We start from the raw sequence: 24,101 nt of genomic DNA, 5'->3' as shown, positions 1-24,101 counted from the left end.
CTGGAATGTGAATAAGAGAATGAATAATGGATAAGATTTTGTAGAGTACTCTAAATTTTACTGGAAGCCAATGAAGGGAATCTAGGATAGGTATGATATGATTTCTGCGAGAAGAACCAGTAAGAACACGAGCAGCTGCGTTTTGGACTAATTGTAATGATTGAATTGTAGTATCCGATAATCCTAGGTAAAGTGTGTTGCAATAGTCCAACCCTGAAAATATCAGGGCTTGCAAAACAGTACGGAAGTCTCGAGTAAACAATAATGGACGTAGTCTTTTTAAAAGATGAAGTTTAAAGAAAGATTTTTTTGTAAGAGCAGATATATGGTTTTTCATCGATAAATCGGAATTTATTTTTATTCTTAGACTAGAAGCCTGGTTTCAAATTGGAATAGAAAATCCGTTGAAAGCAAAATGAGATGGACGACCTATAGTAGATTCGGAAATAGAAGTAATATAGACCAGTTCCATTTTAGCTGGATTTAGTTTTAGCCTATTGTGCGAGAGCCAAGTACTAATAGTATTCAGATATAATGTAACCATCGAGAGGGTGTCAATTTGCCATATATCATCTTTCAGGTTCACTGAGATTTGTTTCACTTCCTCTGAATTGTCACCTTTAAATATAATTTCTGGTCCATATTCATTAAACTGCCAATTACTTGCAGATCTTGGACTCACACACTATGTATATGCGGACGATGTCCAGATACTTCTTCCCATCACCGATTCTGTTACAAATGCCCTTAAACTATGGGATAAATGCCTATCCTCAATAAACAGCCTTCTCACCAACTTTAATCTCACCCTTAATTCCTCAAAAACTGAACTACTCTACATTGCTCCTGCCCGCCACCCTCCCACTTCGCTGCTCCCGACTCACCCCTTCTCACAACATGTCAGAGACCTTGGGGTCACCTTAGATGACCACCTCAATCTCCAAAAACACATTACCAACATTACAAGAGACTGCTTTTACAAATTACACATCCTGAAAAAATTAAGACCCCTTTTACACCATAACGACTTCTGAACTGTCCTCCAAACTACTCTATTTTCAAAAATTGATTACTGCAATACTTTACTTCTAGGATTGCCTGCGTCCACCACCAGACCACTGCAGATGCTGCAAAATGCAGCAGCTAGAATTCTTACCAACTCCTGGAGATCTGACCATATCACTCCAATCCTCAGGGACCTCCACTGGCTCCCTATCTCAGCTAGAATCCTTCATAAAAGCCTAACCATCATCCACAAAACCCTACACAATAATCAGATTCACTGGCTTAATGACTCCCTCCAGTTTCATATCCCCAACAGGCCTACCAGATCTGCCTACCTAGGGACTCTAACTGCCCCACTCACACAAATCTGCCCAGCTCACTTCCACCCGAGAACGGGCTTTCTCCATCGCAGATCCTACACTATGAAACTCGATGCCGCCAGACCTACGCCTGGAACACTGTCCAAACACCTTTAAAAAAAAGTTAAAAACCTGGTTATTCAAACAAGCATACTCTTAATCCCTTCCTTGTCTCTTCCGACCTCCCAGTCTCCATTACTCCGGTCTCCATTTCTCCATTACTCCAGTCTCCATTACTCCAGGTTCCATTACTCCAGGTTCCATAACTACAACTATTTAACCCTGTCACTACCTAACTTACCTATAGCCATCTCTGGTAAACCCCAACTATTATTCATTGTCACTACAATTTGCTGCAACAGCTAATGCTTTTGACTGTCATACAGTTTTGTAAATATATTATGTAATATAGTTGCTATCACAACAAAGTTTTAAGTTTTGCTGTATTCTTCCTGCTAACACTTTGACTTGGCCCCTTAGACCGTTCTGCTCTCTCACCCAGTTCCTTATGATTCCCTGTTAATTGTAACTTTTTATTCTTCCTTTCTCTCTACTAGTTTTTTTGACTTCCCAGGTGTATGTAAACCGATGTGATATTCATTTGAATGTCGGTATATAAAAGTTATAAATAAATAAATAAATAGACAGGTTATCTTACTAAATTTACCCAAATAACTTATGATGGATATTCAGTGGTACATTTCTCCCACTGAGTATATGCTGCTAAAGAAATCTGTGTAAGTTAAATGCATAACTTTAATCTTAACTGGCTATATGTTGAATATATCTGCATAAAACTTTAAAAAACCAAAAATATACACACATACACTTTCTCTCTCTGGGGCAGCAGGCCTGATTCTCCAGTTTCCTCACCTCCCAAATAATGTTTAAAAAGTCATAGTCTAGAACCTGATGCCTACCCCGTCATACACAATATTTAAAGAAAATAGATTGCCTCCATGCCCCTTTCTATTCACCATTCCACCCTCCCCATGCACTTCCAATCCCTAGCCTAGCCTTGTGATCTCCCAAGACCACCCAAATACTAAAGGATGCATAGGGAGTGCTGAGAAGTTCAACTGCTCTCCTAGAGTTGCTCTGCTAGCAGTACACATTACTAATGTTGCTGCCTGAGCAACATACAATGCTGTCGGAAGAGCAGTTAGACTCTACTGCACTCCTGGAACATCCTTTAAGGTTTGGGAGGGTCTGGCTGGGTCATGATGTTGGGGATAGGGATTGGCAGTATGTGGGGAAGGTGGGGTGATGGGTAGGAGGATGCCTGGATACAGCCTATTTTCTTTAAATATCATGGAGAGGAGTGGGATATCGAACCATTATGGACCTACACTTTTTGTATAAATTTTATTTTTGGGTGTTGGGAAGAGAGGGATGGGATCCAGTGCTAGGCTCTGATTTTTGGTTTTAAGTTTTTTAGGTGTAGGGACTGGAGGATTGAGCCAACTAGCCTGGAGGTTTTTTGGGGGTATATTTTGTTGCATTTATCCAGCAATATTCTGACTATGTCTTTATACCTGCTCTGAGTATGATCAGACTTAAATGGTTAAATTTTGTTGGTCTATGCTGATACACAGTGCCACCCATCTAAGTTGAAGGCCTACTCCTAGAACACCCCCAATCCACCTCCTTTTTTAAAATCCATGCAAGGTTTAGCCAGGTAATGGGGAACATATTTAAAATTTCAGGTTTGTCTAGCTAAGTCCCTAACTCACAGGATCTTTATTTAAAATGCGATGGGCTGTGATCACGATAATGGGTGCATCACGGCAGTAAAATTTAAATTAGGGGTGGAGTTAGAGAGGAGATTGGGTGGAGTTAAGGCTAATAAGGTAGCAGTGGCGCAGGAAATAGCACCACCTTTTGCCGTGGTGCTTGGGGGCGATAGTGTGCGGTGCAGCTGCACCTGCGGTGGGCGAAACTGGACTGCCATGCTGCGGCCAACTTCACACATTTGTCCTTCCCGCCCCTTTTTTCACCGCAGCACACATACGGATAAGTCCTTTTATTATTTATTTATTTGAAAGATTTGTAGCCCCAGTTTTGAATATTGACCTCAGGGTTTAGTGGAGCTGTATATATTTTTATTTTGACTACTTGAGAATTGTTGTGAAGTGGATTGATCCTTATTTTGAGCCCATTATTGTCATAAAATAGTAAAAAATATATACTGTATATAATGCTGGAATTGGTTTTCCTTATTATATTTTGTCTTTGTTTTGATTTTCCCATTTAAGATCTATGTACTGAAAGTATTATAAGGAAGATGCATGCTTGTTTCTTTTTTCTTTCACATTTTTGTTAAGGATGTGTTACACATGATCTTTCGGTTTGGTTGTGTAGTCAAGATGTTCTTAGTGTAAATTTTGAAAACCAATAAAATGGAAAAAAAAATCTAAAATAAACAATAAAATGCAAACATTAAATATAAGGATGTGGAATCATTTTAACAGCAGCACTTACTGTATTGTGAGTTGCATAGCCTCCAAACACAAATGCTATGTTTCCTGCTACTGCCAATGCATGCCCATGTCTAAAATAAAATTAAGAATAGAGGAAATCACTGTACAATCACTTTCTTTTAGTGTTTTTTGTACAGAACAGATTGTTCTTCTTGTATGCTCACATCGTTCTTTGTCATCTCTTTGCACATGCAATCATTTGGGGTCTCAATTAACCCCAGGAAGTTTGGGCTGACACTATTTGAATATTTATTTTATTTAGCTTCCTAATGTCATGTCTTCTTGAATATCTACTGTCATATAAGGGGGGATGTGCAACCACTGTTCATTCAGTTTTGAAAGACTCAAACTTATTCAGAAGAGCCTTGAAAAAATATATTTATAGTGCTCAGGAGGCGATGTCCAATTTCAGTATCAGGCTCTGCTCTGCATTTGGTCCCAATCCACAAAGATCTACTCACCTAGCTAAATAAGGGGATCATTTATCAAAGTGCTATATGGCGTTTTCGCATGTGAAAAGCATCTTTAATGCATGCAAAAACGCCATAACGCATGGTGCGATGCAAATTAGGAAAAAGGGAGAAGTTTGGGGAGGGATTTCTGGCCAAATGGGCCGGCTTCACAACTTGCAAAGCCATATCGCACAGCTCTAACTACACCTTTTTCATTTGCGTTAAGCTGTGCGATATGGCTTTATTGCACTTTGCGATGTTTTTGCAAATAGTAGGGATGTGAATTGGGCTTCGGACGATTGAAAATATCGTCGATATTTTCAAAATCGTCAGAAATCGGGGGCTCCTCCGAAACGATAGGAAAACCCCATGATATTGATCGTGGGGGTTCTCTTATCGTTTTGGGGGAGGGCAGGAAAAAAGGCACACAAAAAACCCCCTAAACCCACCCCGACCCTTTAAAACTAATCCCTTTGCTTCCCCCACCCTCCCGACCCCCCCAAAAACATTTTACAGGTACCTGGTGGTCCAGTGGGGGTCCCAGGAGTCAATCTCCCGCTCCCGGGCCGTCGACTGCCACTAATCAAAATGGCGCCGATGGCCTTTGCCCTTACCATGTGACAGGGTATTCGTGCCATTGGCCGGCCCCTGTCACATGGCGGGAGCACTGGATGGCTGGCGCCATCTTTAAAAATGGCGCGGGGGTCGGGAGGGTGGGGGAAGCAAAGGGATTAGTTTTAAAGGGTCGGGGTGGGTTTTTTGTTTACCGGCTCGGGCGCAGGCGATAAAACCGCGATCGGGCCCGATGAAAAAAAACCCCACATGTGAATCGGAATCCGAACCGATTCACATCTCTAGCAAATAGTGTTTTCAGTATTTTGTGCTGGTAGGGGAGAGAGAACCTAGTCTAGCACCACGGGGGGGGGGGGGGGGGGGGGGGGAGAGAGAGAGGGAGGGAGAGAGAGAGAGAGAGAGAGACACTAGCCATAATGCCCTCATGCTACATAGGTATTTATCTCTCTATGGGAGGCCCACCTAGTAACTTGAGGTGAGGTTTAGGCATCAATGTAGGGGTTAGGGGCCACTTTGACATTCAGAGTGCGATGTACGAATAGAACAGTGTACTCTTGTGAAGATTTGATGACCTTTGAAGTGAGGAAACTCACCCAAAGTTGAGATTTGTGTAATGTTCTCTCAACCTAACTTGATGTTACCCAGGTAGAGAGTCCATCAAGCTAGGTTGAAAGAACGTTGCACAAATCTCATCATTGGATGAGTTTCCTCACTCCGAAGGTCATCAAATCTTCACAAGAGTGCACTGTTCTGTTTGTACATCGCACTCTGAATGTCAAAGTGGCCCCTAACCCCTACACTAATACCTAAACTTCACCTCAAGCAGCTCGGTGGGCCTCATATAGAGATATAAATACCTACCTAGTATGAGGGCCTTATAGTTGTGCGCTCTCTCTCTCCCTGTCCCGTGGTTTTAGGTAGGAAATACAACAATTCTGGCACTTATCGCAAAGTGCGAAAAAGTTATCGCAATTTGCGCTAATACCTATGTGAAGCAATAAGATAGCGCACTTTGCGATAAACAACTTATTACCATAAAACACACCCCTTTTCCTATCGCATATGATATTTAGTGCATTTTGATAAATCCAGACCTAAAGTAGCTATGCGGCTTTTATTCATCTCCCCAAGACTTCTACCCCAAACAAATTTACTCCTTCTCAGTAAATCAGAATATCTGACTGATCTATTTGTCCATATAGTTCCCTTTATTTCCTATAAAAGGAAAAATATAATTTTTCTTTTCTTTCATGGAAAACAGATTACCACTCATTCCTTTTATTCTGATTTAAATAATAAATTATTTCCTATCTTCCCTCCCAGGCACACAAGGCCAGGACTGGATTTAAGATTTTGGCGCTCATAGGCAGAGTGCCATGGTGGCTACCTTTTGAAGTTGTGCTGGCACATAGTTCTAAAGCAAGCAGAAGCAGGCTCTGCTTTGGCTGGATGTTTGGCACCTTCAAAATTTAACAGCCTAGGCAATTGCCTTTGTTGCTTATGCCTAAATCTGGGCCTGCCCAAGACTTGTTACAGCATTCAAAGACATATACAATTAACTTAAAATCATAAAGTAGGTTTCTCAGGTTAACTAATTCATTGGAACAAAATCAGAAAATAGTCTCAGTAGAGTTGGAAAAAAGTTAAGTTCATAGTTCTTTCTCTTAAAGAGACAATACCATGATTAATGCAGCACACCTCAACACTGATGTCACATTCTGGGGTTTAGTGAGCCCTTGGGCCACTGTTAGGCTGTATCAACTTATCTTGTACAAGACAGGCCTTAACAGGTGGTAGTCGAGACAACACAAGGCAGTCAGAGTCCAAATTGTGGTCTGGACAGGCAAAGAGTGAGACAAGGTCAAAGTTCAGGCTAGGATCAAGGTAGCAGAGAACAAGGTGAAGTCAGAGTCCAGACAAGTCAAGGGAGGATGAGAGTAAAACGAAGTCAGAGTCCAGGCTGAGGTCAAGGCAGGCGGAGAGCAAGGCGACGTCAAGAATTAGGCTGAAATCAAGGCAGGCAGTGAACAAAGCGAAATCAAGATCTAGGCTGTGGTCAGCAACAAGAGAACAGTCCAGGAGAGAAGAAACAAAGCAGGACAGACAGGATAGGACAAGGTAGGCTGGAGATGGACGAGGCAGGCTGAAGTGGGCAAGGCAGGCTGGAGGGGACAGGCTGGGATGGAAGAGGCAGGCTGGAATGGGCAAAGCTGGCTAGAACAAGACAAGGCAGGAACACACAGGAACAAGGCAAAAACAAGACAGAAACATATTGTAGCCATTGCATTGTTAGATAAGCAGAAAGTAGAGTTGCTTACCTGTAACAGGTGATCTCATAGGACAGCAGACTATTTGATCCATCCACCTGGACGTCCAATAGTATCCAGTTGTGGATCCCTCTTTGAACCACTCTCTCGGTTTATTGACTGTTTTTTAGCATCTTTTGTTCCTCTGATGACATCATTCATAAAAGATTCTTCAGATATGATGGTTTTTCTGGAACAATTGGATGTGGATACCGACAATATGAAAATGGTTACTTTGGATGTTGAGGCTTTGTATACCTCCATCCCCCGAGATGAAGCCATAGACATTGCATACACTTATTTCGAAAGATGTCCAAGACCCCATCGCATTCCAAGTGATTTTCTGTCTCAATTATTACAGATAGCTTTGAAGCAGAATTTCTTTGCCTTTAATCACGATTTCTTTCAACAAATCCATGGGACAGCTATGGGGGCAACCATGGCTCCAGATCTTGTGAATCTTTATATGAACATCTTTGAGGAGCGTTGGTTAAATCATCATCCTTTTGAAAACCATCTAATAGTGTGGAAGCATTATATTGACAACATCTATATTTTGTGGAGAGGTAATGAAGATATTTTTGGATCTTTTTTACAATGGTTAAACTCATGCAACTCTAATTTGAAGTTTACTGCAGACATTCAATGCAAATCTATTTCTTTTTTGGACTTAAAGATCACAATGACTGATGGTAAATTTATTGCTTCTTTATTTCACAAGGCAGTAGGCTTAAATACTTACTTGCATTTTTCAAGTGCACATCCCAGCAATTTCAAACTCAATTTACCTGTGAGTCAGTTCATTAGACTTAGACATCTTTGTACCACTATGGCTGATTTTGAAATTCAGTCCAAATCTTTACGTGACCGTTTTTTGGCTTGTGGATACCCACGATCCTGCATTCGAAAAGTCTACTTGCGGGCAAAATTTTCCCGAGAGTGGCTTTTCTTTCCACATTCTATTGAGGATTCTTCTCGGCATACCTGTGTTCTACCTTATTCTGCTGATGCTCAATTGATTCATCGTTCTATTTTGAAATATCGGCATGTTTTGCAGACACATGATATTTTTAAGACACTTCCATGAATTACTTTTTCACATGCCACCAATTTGAGGAACATGCTAGTGAGGTCTGATTTCTCTAACAATTCTGGTTTGGATGACATTGTGACAGGATCACATTATCCATGCAATAACTGTTCAATTTGTATTTCTTCAATGTCCATTCAAGATTTTCTAGTTGTGAAATCTGGTTATAAAATCTTTTTGAAGTATCAAACTATATGCATTTCTACCATGGTTATTTATCTGATCCAATGCCCCTGTAAACTTTTATATATTGGTAAAACAAAACACACTTTAAAAACGTGGATGATAGAACATCGGTCCAATATCAAACATGCTCGGGTTGATGAACCTTTGGTTACTCATTGTGTTGAACAGGGACATTGTTTCAATTATCTGTTATTCTGTGCTATTGACCATTTTCCATCCCATTGGCGTGATGGAGATCGAGAACGATTATTGCTGCAATCAGAACAGCGATGGATCTATAGATTAAATACTATTGCACCAGCTGGTTTAAACACAGAACTTGATCTACATGTCTTTTTGGGATAAATAATCATTGATGTGTTCAAACTGTCTGTAATTTTTTAAAAAAACAAGACACGCCATTGGATGTTTTGTGTTCCTAGTGACGTCATGCGTGAGGAGAAGATTTAAAGAGACGCTCCTCCTTCGTTTTCCCGATGAGATGGTCGAGACCTAGTGTCCATTTTAAAAGGGTAGCCGTACAACATTAAGATAAGTATTTTTTCATCTTCATTTCAATAAATTGATTCTAAGATCTATATTGTCATTTTTTAGGTTAAAGACTCTATTTGGATTAATTTTCATATGTCCCTGAAGAAATTGTAATAGCGAAACACTGGCCGTGTTGGGTTGTATATTGTTTTGCATTTAAGAGTCTGCTATTTTGATACCCTTTGTGGATGGAGGACATACATTTTATAAAAATTGAAAAAATGAAAAAAGATTTTTTAAATAATAAATAAAATGATGAAGTTGAATGATTAAAAGATTGGTTGGTGTCTGTTTTGAAGTCACACAATGTCAGGCTTACTGACACCTTCATAGGCTAAAACTATAAGTGACATTTCGTTCCACATTTTGTTGCTTTGGATTAATTTGCTGTGGTTAATTACTGACTCCCTGTATTTAAGCTGGGTAATTGAAATCTCCCATTATTACTGCACTACCAATTTGGTTAGCCCTCCTAATTTCTCTTAGCATCTCACTGTCCATCTCACCATCTTGGCCAGGTGGACGTTTGTATACTCCTATTTCTATACTCTTCTCCAGCACGCAAGGATTTCTATACATAAAGGGCCAGATTTTCTAACATGCTTGCGGGCGTAGATTTGTGTGCGCAACCCGTCGCGCACAAATCTACGCCCGATTTTATAACATGCACACGCAGCCGCGTGCATGTTATAAAATCCAGGGTTGGTGCACACAAGGGAGTGCACACTTGTGCACCTTGCACGCGCCGAGCCCTAGGGGAGCCCCAATAGCTTTCCCTGTTCCCTCCGCTCCCCCTCACCTTCCCCTATCTAACCCGCCCCCAGCCCTACCTAAATTCCCCCCTACCTTTGTTGTCTTAGTTACGCCTGCCTCTAGCAGGAGTAACTTGTGCGCGCCGGCCAACTGCCGGCGCACAATCCTCCAGCGCGGCTGCCATGCCTGAGGCCTCAGTCCTGCCCCCGGACTGGCACCCCCATGCCAGTCCGGGGGCAGGACTGGGCGTGAGCCAGTCCTGCCCCCGGACTGGCTCACGCCCCTTCCCTCCCCTTTTTCAAAGCCCCGGGGCTTGTGTGTGTTGCCGAGCCTATGCAAAATAGGCTCGGCGCATGCAGGGGCACTTTCTCGGGGCTATGGGCATAAGTTATGCGTGTAACCCTTTGAAAATCTGCCCCAAAGATTAGAGTGTGCATTTAGTCTCATGTAGTATCTTTATCCTGTTGGACTCTATGCCATCCTGGACATAAAGCGCTACCCTGACACCAAGATGCTACTCTCTGGTTATTGAGATATAATTTGTATCCAGGTATAGCACTATCCCATTGATTATCCTCTTTCTACTATATCTCTGAGATGACAATTAAGTCTATGTCATCATTCACTGCTATATGCTCTAATTCTCCCATCTTACTTCTTTAACTTCTGGCATTAGCATACAAACATTTCAAAGTGTGTTTTTTGTTTGTATTAACATTCTGCTTTTCAGTTGACAGGGATAAATTGGAATCTTTTAACTCAGGTAAGTTTTTAATTATAGGCACTTGGACTACTTTTCTTATTATTAGAACCTCTCTGTTGAAGCATGCTTCATTAGTATGCTTCGAAGGTACCTCTCTCCGAACCATGTGCTGCTGAGTGACTGTCGGCTTTCCCCTTTGATTTAGTTTAAAAGCTGCTCTACGACCTAGTTACACCCTGGTTAAGATGGAGTCCATCCCTTTGGAAAAGAGTCCCCCTTCACCAAAAGGTTCCCCAGTTCCTTACAAAATTGAATCCCTCTTCCTTGCACCATCGTCTCATCCACACATTGAGACTCCGGAGCTCTGCCTGCCTCTGGGGACTGTTAAAACCTTGAAACTTACCCCGCCTGGTTTCCTCCCCGGAGATAGCCAGTGATGAAGCAGACTTTCAGTTTCAAAACATAACATTTATTAAGTAGCTTAGAGATCTTATAAGAGCTGGCAGGATTGTTTATTTCATGCATGCATACAAGAGGAAACTATAAGGAAATCAAGATTGTGTTTCCTTATGGGAGCAAATGGAGCCAAGTATCACAGAATCTAACTGTTAACCAGGCAGTGCCAAACTACTCATTGTTTTAAATTTACATTAGTCTTTTATATACTGTTAAACATGGCTCGCATATTCTTCCCCCCTCCCCTCTCTCATCCCCTATGTTTGCTGGTAATTTTCCTTCATGTGCCTCTCAGACATCATATATTATGCTTACTCAGTAATTCTTTGTTCTTGTAGTTGCTTCCCAGGCACCTTATCTCATGCAGTCTCACTTTTTCCACACTATTGCACAGCCTGGGTTTCTGTCTCTGGGCTGACCATGACCTTTTCATTTCAGTTACTAGACAACATGAGGCAGTTTTCTTAAAGCAGCAATTAACAACTAATTTAAATCCTCAGGACCTACTTGTAGAACAGGGAGCATTTCAGAGAACACTACCCTGGAGGTTCTGGCTTTCAGCTTTCTACCTAAGAGCCTAAATTTGGCTTCCAGATTCTCCCTCCCACATTTTCTTATGTCAATGGTGCCCATATGTATCATGACAGCCAGATCCTCCCCAGCACTGTCTAAAATCCTATCTAGTGATGCATGAGGTCCACCACCTTCGTACCAGGAAGGCATCTTACCAGGCGATCCTCATGCCCACCAGCCACCCAGATGTCTAAATTCCAAATAATTGAATCACCAACTATGATGGACGACCTAAACCTTCCCTCCTGGCCACTAGCTCTGGGAGATCCATCCTTGGTGCGAGAGGACAATGCATCACCTTGAGAGCAGGTCCTTGCTACAGGATCATTTCCTGCTGCACCAGGTTGATGCTCTCCAATCATGAGACCTTCCTCCTCCAGGGCAGCACCAAGGCTGCCAGACTGGAGTTGGGACATAGTTATGATGTCCCTGAAGGTCTCATCTATACACCTGTCTGCCTTATCTCCTCCAGAGATCAGACTCATTCTCGGAGAGACAGGAGCTCTTTGCATTGGATGCACATGTACAACTTCTCACAGCGTGTAAAAATCGTACATGTGACACTCAATGCAAAAATCTGGGAGGCCCCCTCTTGCTGCTGGACATCTGCCTTCATCTTAAATGTGTTCAGTTCCTAGTTAAGTTTTAGGTTGCTATGGGAGTAAGACTGCATACAGTTAGAGTCTTTTAAATGTATTAGTGTATTCACTATATATCTGGTAGTGATCTACAAGAGAATGACTAAACTCTTGATAAAGTGTGGGGAATTTCTGAATTTAAGTTAAAAAGCTGATTAACTTTTTTATTTTTTTTTTAGTGTGAAAGTGTCAGCTGCCTATAAATTAAAGGAGGAGCTAGGGATGGGTGGGAGAGGGGTGGGAGAATTGGGAAATACAAACACAAACTTCTGTTTTTTTGCCTGCCTTTTTGACTACCTATTTAATACAAACACACAAACTTCTGTTTTTTTCTGTCCGTGGGGTGTGGGAATGCTGTGGGCATGTCACACTGCTGTCTTTCTACCTGTGGGGTGTGAAATCACCACCAGCACGTCATAATTTCAGCTGCTGCCTCTGTCTTCTTCCTGCGGGGGTGGGGCCAGGGTCTGGTCCCATCCCCGTGATTATGTCATAAACCTGTGCAGCCTCTGCCTTCCTGATCGCGGAGCTGGGAGCCCCAAGTGCACTTTCTAAATTTGCATTTCCTTCCTGCTCACGGGGCTGGGAGCCTAGTAAGCATATCAGGAATTGTTGCCGCTGCCACTATCTTTTTCCTGAGGCAGGGGATCCCTGCAGGTATATCATAAATATGGACCACCGCCACTGTTTTCATCCTGCTAGCAGGGTTGGGAGCCCCGCAAGCATATCAGAAATGGTCTGTCGACTCCCCTGGATGTGCCGCCCTGTGCAAATGAACGGTATGCACACCTGGTCTCGCCGGGCCTGTGCAGGTGGTCTATACTCTATAAGAGCTGCTCCTTTTCCAGCTGGCTGTTGTCCTGCTTTCTGGTTGTATCTGCCAACTGTGCCTCCAGGCCAGCGAGACAGACCTCATATGATTTCCTTATGTCAGTGTGCTGTCTGTTGCGTCTGTGAAACCTTGAGCCGAGATGAGATTGGCGCAACCTGCAGGGAGGAGCCCTGAAGGTTCCCACCATCACTGGGTGGAGCTGACTAGTGCAGCTGCCTAACCAGAACTTCACCAATAGCAGTCCTCGTTCCCCACAGGTTGAGCCCTTGAGTGCTGGGGATGGCTGGAATTAGGCGCAGGCCTCTGGAAGACAAGGTATCTGAAGAAGGAGTTGGGCAAGAAGGACAAGTCATACAGGCCAAGATCAGGATGGGCAGCAACACATCAGAATGGAGACAAACAGAGGTCAGGGCAGGAGGCAACACAGCAGAACAGAGACAAACCAAGATCGGAGTGGGCTGAAGCTAGAAGCCACTGGAGCTTCACCTATACCAGCCCCCGTTCCCCTTGGGTTGAGCCTTTGGGAGCCGGGGCCGGCAGGACTTAGGTGGGCCTCGAGATAGGATGATAAAGATAGTTGGTTCAGCCAAGAGACAGCAGCCAGCAGGTGGCGTAGGTCTATCCCAGTCGGGTTGCAGAACTGGAACCCAAGCACCAAGGAACAGGGAACGGCTGAATGTGCATGAGCAAAGAAAGGCCAAAGCCTTGAAAGTCTACGTCCAGAGGATAGAGGCAGAGGCATCTCTGTCAAACTCAGATGGAGGCTGGTGGCCAATGGAAGCTGTGGTGAGCAACATAGAACTCTGGACAAGAAAGAGTCTATAGCAAGGTTATCCGTAGCAATGGTCAGGGCATGGAGAAGGCAGGCTTGGTCAGGCATATCAGTGGTCAAGGCATGGAGAAGGCAGGCGTAGTCAAATGTAGCAGTGGTCAAGGCACAGAGAAGGCAGGCTTGGTCAGGCGAAGCAGAGGTCAAGGCATGGAGAAGGCAGGCGTTGTCAGGCATAGCAGGGGTCAGGCTTGGAGAAGGCAGGCGAGGTCGGATGTAGCAGAGGTCAGGCTTGGAGAAGGCAGGCGTGGTCAGACAAAGCAGAGGTCAAGGCACGGAGAAGGCAGGTGTGGTCAGACATAGCAGAGGTCGGGCACGGAGAAGGCAGGTGTGGTCAGACATAGCAGAGGTCGGGCACGGAGAAGGCAGGTGTGGTCAGACATAGCAGAGGTCGGGCTTGGAGAAAGTCACAAGGCAGGGTCAGGCGAAGCAAGGTTCAAATCCGTGAAGACAGTCTGAAGCAGGGAACAAGGAAGATGAGGAAAGAGGAACAGCGAGGAATCAGGAACACAAGGCTGAGAAGAATCTCTAGAAGCAACGAGCACTCAATCAACAGGGAACCAAGGAGATCTGTTGCAAAGGCAATGCTTAGGAGTGCTGCCCGAGCTTAAGTACGCTGAGGGTGATGATGACAGCATCTAGGTCCGTGGCCAGGTTCCCGCTGCGGGCCCTTTAAAAGACTTAGAGTTGCGTGTGCCTAGGAAAGGGCGCGGCATCGTCAGCAGCGTCTCTCCGTGGAGCGAGCGGAGAGGCTTGCTTGGAGGAAAAATCCTGACTGGAGGTTCCGGGCAGCATGGCAGGACCAGGGACACTGGCAGGGGCCCGAGGTTGGAGCCGGTGGCCGACTGCCACCAACGACGGAGAGTTGAGTGCTGAGGTCCATCTGGGAAGGTGAGAAGGCCGTGACACAGGCCTCCTGCGGGCGGCAATCGTAACAAGGTGATCCTCAAGATTTGCCTTTTCCGATAGTTTCAGAAGAAGGATCTACATGTATACCTACTGTAAGATTCATGGATCCTTGTTGCTGTGGTGAGATTGAATGCCTACCCTGCCATCCACATAGGCTGAATCATCGACAGCTGGCAGAGCTACAAAAGGAAGAGACAGTTCAGGAGCTCCTTTCCTCTTGGGTTCTAAGCACTGGAAGATCTTAGGCTAGAGTCTCTGTGGTAGTGGCGGAGGCAAAGGTCTAGGGCCAGGCTAGGGTCAGAGATGGGCGGCAGGTTAGAAGGGTTAATGTCCAGGCAAGAGTAGTGGCAGGCAGCAGGCAAGAATGGTCAAGGTCCAGACTAATGTCAGATCCAGAAGTCAGTCTGAGGGCAGGCTTAGGAAACAGGAAGAAGGACTGACACAGGAGAGCAGGCAGGGAGGCAAGGGCTGGATAAGATGAGGCAGGCTGGGCTGGAGAGACAGGCAGGTACAAGATCAGGAATGTAGGAGTTAGGAAGCAGCAACTCACACTACACTACACAGAGGATGCAGGCGACTTGTTGCTGAGCTATCTGCTGGAAGTCTGTGGTGGCCTTTTATATCCAGAGCAGATGATGTCATCAACAAGTGCTGAAACCCAGTTTCCCATCTCTGGCCCTATAAGACGTGAATCACATCGTACATATGCATCTATGGAGACTGCTGTAGAGGGCAGAATTCTTTTACCAGTAAAGGTGCATTAAGATTGGCTGCTGGCTCATTCTCATGTTCTTGACATATAAGTAGAGTTCCTTATCACCATTACAATAGCTAGAAGAGTAGCGAACTCCAAGCTCATGTACCCTATCCACATACATGCAGTTCTCCAACATCAGAGTTGTCCTTCACACTCATTTGAGATTTCTTCCAAAGGTCATCTCAGCTTTTCGCATCAATCAATCCATTGTACTACCTACCTTCTTTACAAGACCACATGTGCATAAAGAAGTAAAACTCCTTCACACTTTGGATTCTAAAAGTGGCTTGGCCTACTATAAGAAAAAAGAACTCAACTACAACACTAAGCTTCTCAGTCATTCATTTCATACAACCATAACAGACTTGACATAGCAATCACCAAATGTATACTGGCTAACTGGATAGCCTCAGATTACATTCAACAGTGCTACACCTCAGCAAGTTTACAGATCAAAGACTCCGTTAAACATAGGGCATAGAACCTTCTATTGCTCATCTTTGAGAAATGCCTCTCGAAAACATCTGCAAAGCTGCCTCATGGTCATCAGTTTACATCTTTACATCCCATTACTATCTGGTTAATCTATCAAAGAGTGACAGTAAATTTGGACAGGCAGTTTTGTGTAACCTGTTCTCGCAGTAGTCTATTCTCCATAGTGATCTGGTTGCTTACTCAGTAAATACTCTGCTGCAATCCTCAACTTCGGACTCCCCATATGTAATGGCTAATTCAGTCTCCTTATCAATGGAAAAAACAGGTTTGCTTACCATAAAGAGTGTTTTCCATAGATAGAAGGATGAATTAGCCATGGAATGCTCAGCCGCCTCCCTGGAGAGTTGACTACATAACTAGATTTAGATCTGATACTGACTCAGGAGGCTCATGAGGTAACGCCAGTGTAGGAACTCCCACATATGCTCAGTAGAGCTCAAAGCTCTACTAGCTAGGAGAGATGAATCTGCTTGATGCTACTGGATGATGTCACCCATATCTAATGGCTAATTCATCCTGCTATCTACAGAAAACACCAATTATGGAAAGCAAGCATGCTTTACTTTCTTGTTCCCGGGTCCTTGCTCTTGTCTTTGTCAGCCAGGAATTCCTGTTTCTAGGATTTCTTGGACTGTGTATTTCTTGCCTTGTTTTCATGCTGTTAAGGTATAGTGAAATTAAACTAATATAGTTCATTTTAGTGTTCATGTGTTAGGCAGGCATTCCCAGCAGTAAGCCTCAGGAATCCACAATATATGAGGACTGCCCACATCTCAGCTTTTGGATTTTCTGACACCTCTTCTTGGTTCTAGAACTAGCTGCTCCATGAAGCAGTTAGTTATAGCAGCTAGAAATTTACCTCTCTGGTATGTCCTAATGATACAGTGACCTAATCAATACTGGGACAATTGAAATTTTACATTATAGTTTTTCCATATTTATTTGCCTTTCTAAATTCTGCTGGCTTTTCACAGTTTATTTCTTCAGCTTGGCTAGTTAGACAGTAATATACATCTACTGTTCTTCCCATCACCCATGGATTTTCTATCGATAAGGATTCCATAATACAGCACATTTTGTTTCTTGTACAACTTTTATCCTGCTTGACTTTATCTCATCCCTATATAATGCCATCTGACGTCTAAGACTGTATCTTTTGGAAACTTTTAGAAAGATTTAAATTCCTGCTCATATGTATTTTCTTGGTCTGCATTCACAAAGGGACCATAGTGGTTAATATTTGCACTGGCTACAACAAACATTTTCTGAAAATTTGCAGACATGAGAAAATTATGGGAAGACACAAAATACAGCCACTCTATAAAAAGGTCTCTCTCTTTACTACATAAAGCTCACCTTCAGCAGAAAAGCTGCAATCAATTAAACATGATAACATACCTAGGGCTTGGTGGATCTCCAGTTACATCTTTTCTAATCCAGTGTCCACTTGCTAATGCCATTCCCTGAACGCAGAAAGAAAAAACAGTTACATTCAGCAGGGCTGAAATGTTTGATCTGTCATTATCTAGGCCCATGTTTTGGTGCAAGACCAAAATGGAAGTTTATTAATATCGTTTAGATGTATTAATAGAGGCAGAATTGATAGAAAGATATTTCATGCACAGATTGTTCTTTTTTATGTTTTAGCTTAGAATATTATAATTAGCTTAAGTTCATAGAAAAAATATAAACACAGTCTTAAATATTACCTTATTCAGTATCTAGCAAACAGTGCAAGTCTGTTAGCAATTAAGACAAATAAAAAGGAGGAATTAAATACATAATCAGTATAATCATTAAATGCACATAATCATTCTGATTATTTAACTACTGTTTTCTCTCACCTCTTATTCAACTCACCTGCTGTGCTCACACGAAAATAATCTCCCTTTTTCTTTCACACTGAATCTAGAACAGACAACTATACAATTAAAATTTGCCTGAGGGGTTAGTATGTGGTAAGAAAGTAATCACACTAAGCTCACTCAGTTTCAACTGGTCTTAAATCTTGCTGGATAGCCGTTGCTATGACACACACAAACAGTCACACAAGTGGGTGCAGTTGTAGCAGTTGAGAAATGACAGTGTTTCCGGGTTAGTGTGATCCAAGGTAGGTGAAATAGATATGTTTTGGCTCAATATCTGATCAACACTTGCTGCAGCTTGAACTGCTGGGTTTGCGTTTTGGTTTATACATTATCCTAGGTGTTAGCAGCAAGACCATAATTAAAGATACCTTACCCTTAGGCATGGTTTTGGGTTCCTTCCATTAATATTTTCAGTCTCTGTATCCTGACACTTTTATCACAGTGAATATTATCTACTATGCAAAAACTATTTCCTGCATTAAAGAAAAATAGTTCATTAAGGGGTAAATGATCTTAGCAGCAGCAATGGACATTGCTATCACAAATTTGGGGTTTCATATTTTGTTCTTACCCCAATGTTTACTAAATCTGTCTTGGTGAATCCATAGCCTGTTCAGTATTCAGGATATCCTACAATGAATATGTATGAGGTAAATGTGAGTATAGTTATCTGACCTGTGAGATTCTTGTAAACCAAGAAAGTAAGTGGTATTGGACATGAATTAGGATGCCAAAACTGATCAGCTGAATTCTTGAACAGTTTATCTCATGCACTGGACATTGAGGATAGTTTTCAGACATCCTACATAACTCACAGGAACATAAGAAATTGCCATGCTGGGTCAGACCAAGGGTACATCAAGCCCAGGATCCTGTTTCCAACAGAGGCCAAACCAGGCCACAAGAACCTGGCATGCTGCAAATTCATGCATAAGTCGCACCAGTTTTCAAAGCAGATTTACATGCATACATTTGCTTTAAAAATTATCCCACCAAATCTATCCTGAGCAAGTTACATCTGCTATTTGGCACACACAAGATTTCCCTGAAAATGTATGGGCATACAGTCAAATTTCATAAATTGCTCATGCAAGTCCATACTCTGCCCCAAGGAACACCTCCACTCAGTCCAGGTAAACTTATGCAGGAACATGACATATGTGCACAAGTTTACCTGCATAGTAGGTGAGTGTTTCTGTGCATAAAACTGTTTTGTTTTAAGTACAGAAGTCAGTTTCGAAAATTAGCCCCAAAGTGTTACAGCTACCCCAGAGGCTGTCTCAGGAGTCAGTATAGAAATCAAAAACTGAAAGTTAAATGCAAGGATTCAGTACAAATTTAATACACTTAACATACACTTTGAATTATAGCTGATTGAATATACAAATGTGTTACAAAAGAATGCACATTTTAGCAACTGCAATTTTCTAACCAGTGTTCTCTGAAAATACAGAAAACTGTTCTACAATTTTGCAAAGGGAGAGGAATTTTTCAGAAAAGAGCCATAGTAATAGTAGTAGCTTATACAACTACAACATAGTTTTCCTTCCTTATCTAACATACTCAAAACCTATAATAAAGTAATGAGAGAGAGCACAGATACAGTTAATGTTGCATTCTACTAGTCCTGGCAAAGACAGGAGTTATACAATCCAGTTGTGGTGATTTGATTGCACTTTTAAGAAAGGAACTAGCTGAAAACACACATTTTCCCAACTTCCGTTTCCCAATACACAATTCTTTTTCTGTTTCTGCCCTCAGATCCTCTGCAGTAGGCACCATGTAAACTGGGCATTGTACCTCCTCTCTTTCTCTTCTCAGTCTTTTGGCCTGACAAACTGATTCCTCAGACCTTGTAAATATCAGTTAAAGTTGTACAAATTTCACGTAGTATACTGTAGCAGTGGTTCAAGACCCTGCAAGTCCTTACAGAAGGAAGGTGAGAAGTTGGGTGAGGATGGAGGGTGTCATAGTAACAAGTTGTGAGTTTGGAGATGGAGAGAAGATAAGTGGTTTCCTCCTTTGTGATTTGAGAAAAGGAAGAATATATTACAGTGGCCAAAGGAAAGGGAGGTAAATAAAGTAGAGGCAGAGATGGCCCTCTAGATGGGAATTCATGATTAATCTTGTCAGTATTTTTATGGAAAAAGTTAGCCATCAACAGGGTGGACAGTAAACGGGGAATGGGAGGTGGAGGCAGTTTAAGGAGGGAGGTCAGGAGCTGGAGGAAAGTATACTTGTCAGATGGACATAATAATCTTGCTTGGCAAGTGCAATAGATTGAAAGGTGTGCATGAATTAGAAATGAATGAGGTCAGCATGGGAACAGGACTTCTGACATAGCCATTCAGCAGAGCAGGCACAGAAACGCAGGAAGCAAACTCTGGAGGTAAGCCAAGGTTGGAGTTTGGCACACCATATACTGAACATGGCAGTGGAGGGGTGGAGCAAAAGTGTATAAAGCATAAGGGAGTAAAGCATTATGCAAAGAAACTTCCTTATCAATAGAATTAGACAAGGATGTAAGGAGAAAAAGAATGAGACAGGAGGGGACATCTAGTCAATAGCCTGCATGCTCCCGATGGTACTGGTGGAGAGATTGCAAGGGATGGTGTTTAATCATGAAGGTTATCAGATGATGGACATAAAAATGAAGCACAGATAAGAGAAGCCTGAGAGTGTGTAGTTGGACAAGGTCAAGGCAGTGACTATGCTAGTGAGTGGGAGCAGAAGAATATAGTTTGAAGTCAATGAAGAGGTTAAGGTGAGAAATTTTGAGGCAAAAGAATCAGAGAGGTCATCAAGTAGAAAGATGGTTAGAAGAAGAAGGAAAGCCAGAAATCAAAGTTGGCAAGGAAAGTGGAGGGAGATTTATCAGGGGGATGATAGATGACAGCTACACAAAATGAAAATGGTATAAAAAGATGGATAGAGAGGGCATCAGATGAAGAAAATGAATGGACTTAGGTGGAAGAAGGGGTTTAAATTTTCATGAGGAGGAGAGTAGTAACTCAGTACCACCATCATGGCCTACTGATCATGGAGTCTGGGAGAAATGATAACCTCTATGACAGAAAGCTGCAATGGAAGCAGACTAATCAAGGGAAAGCCAAGTTTCAGTCAAGGTAATAATATGGAAGAAATGAGAGGTAAAAAGATCATGAATGAAGGTAAGCTTACAGGAAACAGATCAGATATTCCAGAGGAAACATGAGAAAGAGAGAGAAGAGGCAGGAAGAAGAGAAATAGAAATAAGATTGGAGAAGTGACAGGTATAAGTATTTTGAAGGAGTGACAGTTTCCATGGAGGGCAAGGATTGTGATTGCTGTCCCTAGCTAAAAAAGAGGAGGAGGAGGAGGAAAGTACAGAGAAAAGAAAAGGTATTGTTATGATTTTACCTGCTACAAAGCTTCATCGTACCCCTACTATGATGCCTTCATGTCAGCAGAGGTCTCCTAGGAACTCTGTTCCATGCTATCCATGTTAGCTCCTCATAGCTTTTCCAATTCAGCTGTGGTACAGCCTCCTAGCCACCTGGACTCCTCAGAGAACTTTGTCTCCAGCATTGCCAGGCTCCTCCTCCTCCTTACCTGCAGCACACCCAAGTCTCAGCCATACATAACCCTGTCTGTTCCCTGCTTTGAAGTCTTCGCATTGAGTCTACCTTGGCTCCTTGTCCTGACCCCTTGCCTTGTGGCCTTCAGGCCTTCTCGCGCCTTGCGGCCTACCTAGGCCTTCTCTATCTCTGTGGTCTTTACAAGCCTCCTTAGCTCAGTGTGCCTTCGTGCCTTTATGTTTAGTGTTCCTTGTTATTGTGTCCTGTCCTTGCTTGTACTCAAACCTCAATCCCAGTCCTTACCAGCACTCTGCTCCAGCATCAGCTTCTGCCCTTCCAGCACTCAACAAGATGGACCGGTGCCACAGCTAAGCCTTACTAGCCCCCAGATCTCAAGGACTCAACCCATGGGGGAGGGGAAGTGGCTAGGTGGAATGCTGGCCCTAGTCCTGGCTTACCATCTCATGGCACTCCCCTGATGGTGTTCCTTCACACCAGACCAGCCAGCCCTAACAGGTATGATCATAGCAACAAGCATAAGATGCTTTCATGGAGAGAGATGAAGGCAGGATAAGAGTTAGAATACTGTATAGCTGAAGAGCATCAGTAAGGACAGAAGACAGAATGGTTGGAGAGAGGAAAAAGTAGAGTGAGGACTAGATGCTTGCAATAGTTTCTAATGGGGAATCAGACTGGGGAGGGTAAGCATCAGTAAAAAGGAGAGTAGAGGAGCTATAGAAAGTAATGAGAAGGGAAAAACTACTGCTGGCCTGAAGTAATCTCTTATCTAGCTTTATTTGGACTTATGAATTGCTTAAAGCCATAGCACTAAGCAATATACAAAATAAAACATTCACAATAAAATCAGACAATATGATACAAACATAAAATATTATACTAGGCAAAGCCACATAACTCCTAACATCATATACAATAAAATATCTCAGTATAACCTTAACACAGTTTTAAAAGAGCCCAAATTAGATAGAACATGATGAGGAAGTGCCAGATATATGTTCACCATAAATATAAATGTCTATGAATAAGCCAAATCTAAACCAAAATGCTTTTATAAGATGTTTTAAATATCTTTTTACATTCCATGAGGTTCAGTTGCCAGTTGTCTAGGAAGGGAATTCCACAAGGATGGTGAGTCCATGAGAATGATCTTTCCCTCGCTTCCATGAGATGGGCCTGTTTGGACAATGGGACATCCAAAAAACCTCTCTTACATGCAGAACTACATATTTTCAAAAGAGCATTTGCTCAAGGAATAGAGTTCAGTTTCATCAAGTGATGGATAATGAGAGCGATCTTTTACTATATACAAAGTTGTACTGGTAGCCACGGAAACTCATAAGAACTGGAGTAAACTGGAGTAATGTGTTCTCTAATTGTCTTTCTAGCAATTAATGGCAGCCGGATTTTGCAGTAATTGGATGGGTTTTAAGGAAGATGTAGGGAGGCCCAAATAGCATTATAGTAGTCAATCAGCATCAGGGTCAGGATCTTCACAGACATTTGAAAATTGGTGTGATCAAGAAGATGACATATCCCACAAAGGACTAGGGATGTGCAGCCAGAAAATATTCGTTGGATTTGGGATAGGTATTCGTCAAGGCCCCGACACATTGATACGTGCATTCGTTTTCCGGTTCCCATTAAAGTCAATGGGGGAAGTATTTGCAGCCTATTTTTGGCTGCAGAATTGGGGTTTTATTATCAATTTTGATGAAACTTCTGGGGAGCAATCATCAGAACAACAAAAGAGCTCCAAGGTACTTAGACTGTGGCAAAGTGGCACCAAAATGGCATGAATAGCCTAAGGTACTTTAAAGGGGCAAAGGGGTACCAGGAGTGGCAAGAAGAGTGCTTTAATAGAGGCACAAACCAGCAGTGAGAGTGTCAAAAACACACCACAGCTTCAAAAGAGAGCACCAATAAGAGATGCATGAACCCTCGAAGGCAGCACAACAGGCAAAGCGGCAAGGCAAGTGGCATCGACATCCTACAGCACAATGAAGGAGGAACATAGCAAGCAGAAAGACTAGCACCAACACACTGAGCAACCATGATAGTGGCAAGAACACCACAAGGAGTTGAGTGAGTCATCTAGTGTATGGCAGCAAGGCACAGAGGCAGAGAGTAGATACAGGCTGGCTACACCCGGGGAGAGTTCCCTTTCCTTTGTGCAGGAAAGGGCTTCCTACAATGGGTTCGCCCCTAAATTGGGGTGTTTCTGTTGGCGTCTAGTGAGCTCTCGCTGGTTTTTTTAAATCTGGTAGAGTTAGCAGATATAAAAAAGAGAATTTTCAAGGCCGAGGCGGAGGAGGTTACCATGTAAACAGTAGTTCAACATGGGTCAGAGGGTACATACAGGCTGGCTACACCCGGGGAGAGTTCCCTTTCCTTTGAGCTGGGAAGGGCTCCCCGGAATGGGTTGGCCCCTAGAGTGGAGCATGAGCCCTCAAAGCATGGTGACATGGAGCAGGGTCTCACTGTGAGCATGGTCTCACTGTGTTGTGTTTGTCACAGTCTAAGTACCTTGGAGATCTTTTCTTGTTCTGAACATGGGTCAACAGGTGGTAAGAGATAGGCTGCAACAATGGGGAGAGTTCCCATTCCGTTGAGCAGGAAAGGGCTCCCTGGAATGGGTTGGCCCATAGAGTGTATAATGGTACAAATTGTTAGGATTTAAGCATTTGCAAACAGATCATGACTTCATAAGAAAGACGGAGGAAGTTCTCTT

At 42.8% G+C, this 24,101-nt stretch overlaps 1 protein-coding gene across 4 annotated transcripts in view; it reads right to left on the bottom strand.

Annotated features, from left to right (window-relative positions):
- The window catches only part of LOC115100073 (acyl-CoA-binding domain-containing protein 6-like), a 304,213-nt gene extending 285,788 nt beyond the window's left edge, over positions 1-18,425 (bottom strand). Inside the window, exons 1-6 of one of the 4 annotated variants that reach the window (XM_029618279.1) lie at positions 18,367-18,425; positions 18,169-18,268; positions 17,788-17,835; positions 17,637-17,666; positions 17,326-17,390; positions 3,846-3,915 (exon numbers count right to left, since the gene is read on the bottom strand). In XM_029618279.1, coding sequence (XP_029474139.1) covers positions 3,846-3,915; positions 17,326-17,387 — 132 coding nt within the window. In that variant the 5' untranslated portion in view covers positions 17,388-17,390; positions 17,637-17,666; positions 17,788-17,835; positions 18,169-18,268; positions 18,367-18,425. Of the gene's footprint in view, positions 1-3,845; positions 3,916-17,325; positions 17,391-17,636; positions 17,667-17,787; positions 18,133-18,168; positions 18,269-18,366 lie in introns of those variants that run through there. The other 3 variants (XM_029618270.1, XM_029618260.1, XM_029618251.1) reach the window with 3 other exon arrangements.
- Positions 18,426-24,101: the final 5,676 nt, after the last annotated feature.

Source organism: Rhinatrema bivittatum, chromosome 1 (genome assembly GCF_901001135.1).
Source record: "Rhinatrema bivittatum chromosome 1, aRhiBiv1.1, whole genome shotgun sequence".
NCBI lineage: Eukaryota > Metazoa > Chordata > Amphibia > Gymnophiona > Rhinatrematidae > Rhinatrema > Rhinatrema bivittatum.
The sequence above is the reverse complement of the archived record's forward strand: the minus strand, read 5'-3'. Positions and strand labels throughout refer to the sequence as shown.